The sequence below is a fragment of the Calidris pugnax genome, unplaced genomic scaffold, assembly GCF_001431845.1.
Source record: "Calidris pugnax isolate Ruff unplaced genomic scaffold, ASM143184v1 scaffold160, whole genome shotgun sequence".
NCBI classification, from domain to species: domain Eukaryota; kingdom Metazoa; phylum Chordata; class Aves; order Charadriiformes; family Scolopacidae; genus Calidris; species Calidris pugnax.
Genome location: NW_015090871.1, coordinates 83,000 through 87,377, shown reverse-complemented (window position 1 = coordinate 87,377; position 4,378 = coordinate 83,000). Strand labels below are relative to the sequence as shown.

General features: G+C 67.6%; 1 protein-coding gene across 1 annotated transcript in view; it reads right to left on the bottom strand.

The window, feature by feature from the left end:
* Positions 1-4,378, bottom strand: part of LOC106890118 (dystonin-like) — a 41,583-nt gene that overhangs the window by 14,038 nt on the left and 23,167 nt on the right. The window contains exons 26-31 of the mRNA XM_014945703.1: positions 4,077-4,196; positions 3,240-3,409; positions 2,670-2,829; positions 2,029-2,225; positions 1,122-1,248; positions 556-708 (exon numbers count right to left, since the gene is read on the bottom strand). Coding sequence (XP_014801189.1) covers positions 556-708; positions 1,122-1,248; positions 2,029-2,225; positions 2,670-2,829; positions 3,240-3,409; positions 4,077-4,196 — 927 coding nt within the window. The remainder of the gene's footprint in view (positions 1-555; positions 709-1,121; positions 1,249-2,028; positions 2,226-2,669; positions 2,830-3,239; positions 3,410-4,076; positions 4,197-4,378) is intronic.

The window sequence follows — 4,378 nt, the reverse complement described above, 5'->3', positions numbered from 1 at the left end:
GCGGCGGACGTGCCGGGTGCGGGCTGTGCCGCGTCCTCCCTCTCTGGGAGCAAACGGGGCAGCCCCGCGGGTGGTGGGACCTCGCAGCAGATCCAGCTGAGATACAGCAACGGGCTGAACCCGTCAGACCCGTTCGGGGAGAGCCAGAGTTGGGAACACTCTGGCCCCGAGCCCTCCATGTTGGGGAGCCTCCAGGAGCGGGGTGTGGGACAGGGATCCCCGGGATCCCCTGCCCGGGCTGTTTGGCATCTGCTGGCTCAGGCGGGTGGAATGAGCCACCACCAGGACTGGAGAGGCCTGGGGTGACCCCCAGTGTGACCCCCAGGATGGGGGAGCGAGGGGATGGCCGGGGCGGTGGGTTCTGGTGGCTCATGGAGGGTCAGGGCTGGGCAGGAGGAGCTGAGATGGGGCTGTCCCATCACAGGCAAGAGCAAGAGCAAGATCAAGAGCAAGACTATCCCCAGCTCCCTGGCTGGGAGGGCTGTGCCGGAGGCCCCAGCAGTGGGAAGAGAGTGGGGCAGACCTGCCCCACGGCCGGGGAGGGAGGGAGGACACCCTGCTCACCTCCTGGAAGCGGCTCTTGACGACCGTGACCCAGGACTTGATGGTGACGATGGAGTCGGGGTGGCAGGTGGCGAGGATCTCCTCCCCCAGTGAGGTGATGCACTCCAGCTCCAGCTGCTGGCACTGCAGGGACTTCATCAGCTCCTGGGTGGGCACAGGGACCCTGGTAGCACCGGCCCCCAGCCCCCCGCACCCCACGGCACCCCCCAATGCCCCCCAGTGCCGCATCCACCAGCCAAGTGGAGCAGGCATGGACATCTTCACATGGGGTGCTTGGGACCCCAAACCTCCATGCCTCAGGGTGCCTGGGCCCGTAAGCCCTGTGTCTTGATGTGATGGGACCCCACACCCCACGTCTCGGTGGGGTGCACCCCACAGCCTGGCCAGGGCTGGATGACCCTGGCAATGGGACGTCCTGGGGCAAGGATGGAGCCACCCTGGAGATGGGGACTGGTGGGGGATAATGGGGGATGGTGGGGGCTAACAGGGATGAGGGATGGTGGGGGCTAATGGGGACTGGCTGGGGCTAATGAAGGCTGGTTGGAGCTGGCACTGACCTGCAGCTGGTCCTGGCACTCCTGCACGGCCGGCTCCTCCTCGGGGAAGCCGCCGTACTTGAGGGCTTTCTCAGACTCGGAGAGGCGGCCCAGGAAGGAGTGCACCAGGCTGTGGAACTCCTCCGCCGGCTCCTCCTCGGGGAAGCCGCCGTACTTGAGGGCTTTCTCAGACTCGGAGAGGCGGCCCAGGAAGGAGTGCACCAGGCTGTGGAACTCCTCCGCCTGCACCACGGACGGGGACCCGCTCAGCCCCCCCCCGCTGGCCACGAGCCCCCCCGCTCACACCCTGAGCCCCCCGGCAGACCCCAAGCCCTGCAGCAGCCCGGCGCTGGGCAAGTGCTGTGCAGCTCCGGGCCACCACGGGAGCACTGCTGCCAGCCCAGCTCAAGCCCCAGGGTAGGACAGAGGATGCTCCTCACCCCACCTCGGGGGACAGTCTCCTCTGACCCCCACCATCACCTCCCCATGGAGCGGGGCACCCCACATGGCACCCCACAACACCCAGCCCCTGGCACCCTGCACAGGGCACACCTACGCCCCAGCACCCAGCCTGGCAACCGGCCACCGCACCTTGCCACACGGCCACCCAGCGCCCTGGGACACGTGCCCACACACAGCACCCGGCCACCCCACAGCGCGGCCACCCCACGGAGCACCCCACAGCGCGGCCACCCCACAGAGCACCCCACAGCGCAGCCACCCCACGGAGCACCCCAGAGTGCAGCCACCCACCACCCAGACACCCCATGGAACACCCCACAGTGTGGCCACCCACCAGCGTGGCCACCCCACACCCCTGCACAGCCTTCCCACCAGGACCCACCAGCTGCGGATCCCAAAATTTCCATCCAGGGAGTCCCTGGGCTGGCTGCTGGCCCCTGCCCCCCCCCCGGCCCTGGCTCTCACCTGCCGCAGCGCGTCCTCCAGCCGGGCCTGCTTGGAGAGGGAGAGCTTGCAGACCAGGTCCCAGCGGGCGCTCAGCTCCTCCATCTGCTTCTGCAGCCACTGGGAGTCCACGCTGCTGCTGCCGCGCGTCAGGTCCCGCACCGAGCGCTTCAGCATCTTGATGCAGCTGGCCCGCTTGCCCAGCTCCTTCTGGAACACCTGGGGAGGGGGCAAGGGGGTGGGCGACACCGTTACTGTGCAGGGACCCCGTGTGCCCCAGCCCCCCCGGCAGCAGGGGGGTACTCGGGGCACCCAGCACTGCCCCAAGGACTGGGGTAAAAAGCGGGGGCTGCTCTGGTGGGCAAAGCCCATCCTGTGCCTGGTGTTCACAGAATCACCCAAGGGTTTGGGTGGGAAGGGATCTTAAAGCCCAGTCTTAAAGTGCCACCCCCTGCCCTGGGCAGGGACACCTCCCACCAGCCCAGGTTGCTCCAAGCCCCCTGCAACCTGCCCTTGAACCCCTCCAGGGATGGGGCAGCCACAGCTTCTCTGGCCAACCTGGGCCAGGCTCTCACCACCCTCACAGCAAAGGGCTGGAGTGGGCAGGGCTGGGCAGAGCCCGGGGCTCCCCAGGGACCCCCACACATGTCTGGGGACACCCACCTTGTGCTTGTCCATGAGGTCACTGACCAGGTCCCGGTCCCCTCCGACGGGCACGTCCTCGCTGAGCTGTGGCTCAGCCCGGTACAGCCAGTCCATGAGGGCCTGCAGCGCGTCCGTGAACTTGCCCGAGAAGAGCAGGTTCTCCTCCAGCTTGTGCTGCCTGCAGGGAAGGGCACAGGCCGTGCCAGCGGCTCCTGGGGGACGGGCTCAGCCCCACTGTACGGGGAATGGCTGCCCCACAGAGAGCCCAGCACGGCTGGGGAGGGAGCCCAGGTGCCCCCCAGGGCCAGAGCCCAGGGGAGTGGGGCAGGGGGTCCTGGGGCAGGGAGCAGGATGCCCAGGGAGGAAGGACAATGCCATGCCCCCCACCTGGGACCTGCATGGCAAGCAGAGGACAGGCATCCCATCCCACCCACCCCATCATATCCCATGCCATCCTGTGCCATCCCACACCACACCATTCCCCATCCTCATCTCCATCCTCATCCTCCACCCCACCCCATCCCATCCCCATCCCATCCCATCCTCACCCCCATCCTCATCCCACCCCACCCCACCCGTGCCCCCCACCTCTCCGCAGCCCGGCCGCACAGCCCGTCCCAGCGCTCCTTCAGCTCCCCCAGCAGCTCCTCCAGCGGCTGCAGGTCCTCGGGGAGCCGGGCTCTCTCCCGCAGCGCCCGCCCGCTCCGCAGCGTGGCCTCGTACACCGGCCGCTTGGACCGCAGCACCTTCTGGAAAGCCTGCGGGCAGAGGGGGTGAGCCCTCTGAGACCCCTGGACCTGGGTGCTGGACCCAGGCAGGGGGGCTGTGGGGAGACCCCTCCCTCCCTCAGTGCGGGGGGCAGCTGAGGTGATGATGCCCCTCAGCTGGGGGCTCCCTACTCTGCAGAGACTGCCCTGGGAGGACATCGGACCACCAAGGTGCTGGGCACATCATGGAATCGTGGAATGATTCAGGTTGGAAGGGACCTTTCATCTCCTGGAGTCCCACCACGGACCCAGCACTGACCAACCCACCACTGACCCGTGTCCCTCAGCACCACGTCTGCCCGGCTTTTCAATCCCTCCAGGGATGGTGACTCCACCACTGCCCTGGGCAGCCTCTGCCAAGGCTTCACAGCCCTTTCCAGGAAGGAATTTTCCCCACTCTCCATCCCAACCCTCCCCTGGCCCAACTTGGGGCCGTTTCCTCTTGTTCCTTGGGAGAAGAGACCGACCCCCCCTGGCTGCCCCCTCCTTTCAGGGAGCTGTAGAGAGCCATGGGGTCTCCCCTCAGCCCCCTTTTCTCCAGACCAAAGGCTCTGCTGTCCCTGCTGGGCGCTGGGGACCCCTCCCCTGCCACCCCACAGCCCCCAGCTCTGCTCCCCACATCTCCATGGGGCCAGGCAGCAGGACTGTCCCCCCTCACCTTGTGCTCAGCCAGCTGGCACTTGATCTCCTCCTGGCTGGTGGCAGTGTCCTGTGGCACCTCCAGGCTCTGCTCCACCTCGTCCATCCAGTCCAGGAGCAGCCGCCGGGACTCGCTGAACTAAAAGGGAGGGGGTGATGGTTGGGGAGGGGTCCCTGGGAGGGGGTGATGTTTGAGGGGGGGTCCTTGCGTGCAAAGATGGGGCCGGAGTGACACAGAGGATGGGCCGCAGCAGCCACCCCCCAGCACGGTGGCACCACCACAGCTCGAACCACGGTCCCCGTGCTGGAGCCGCGTGTCCC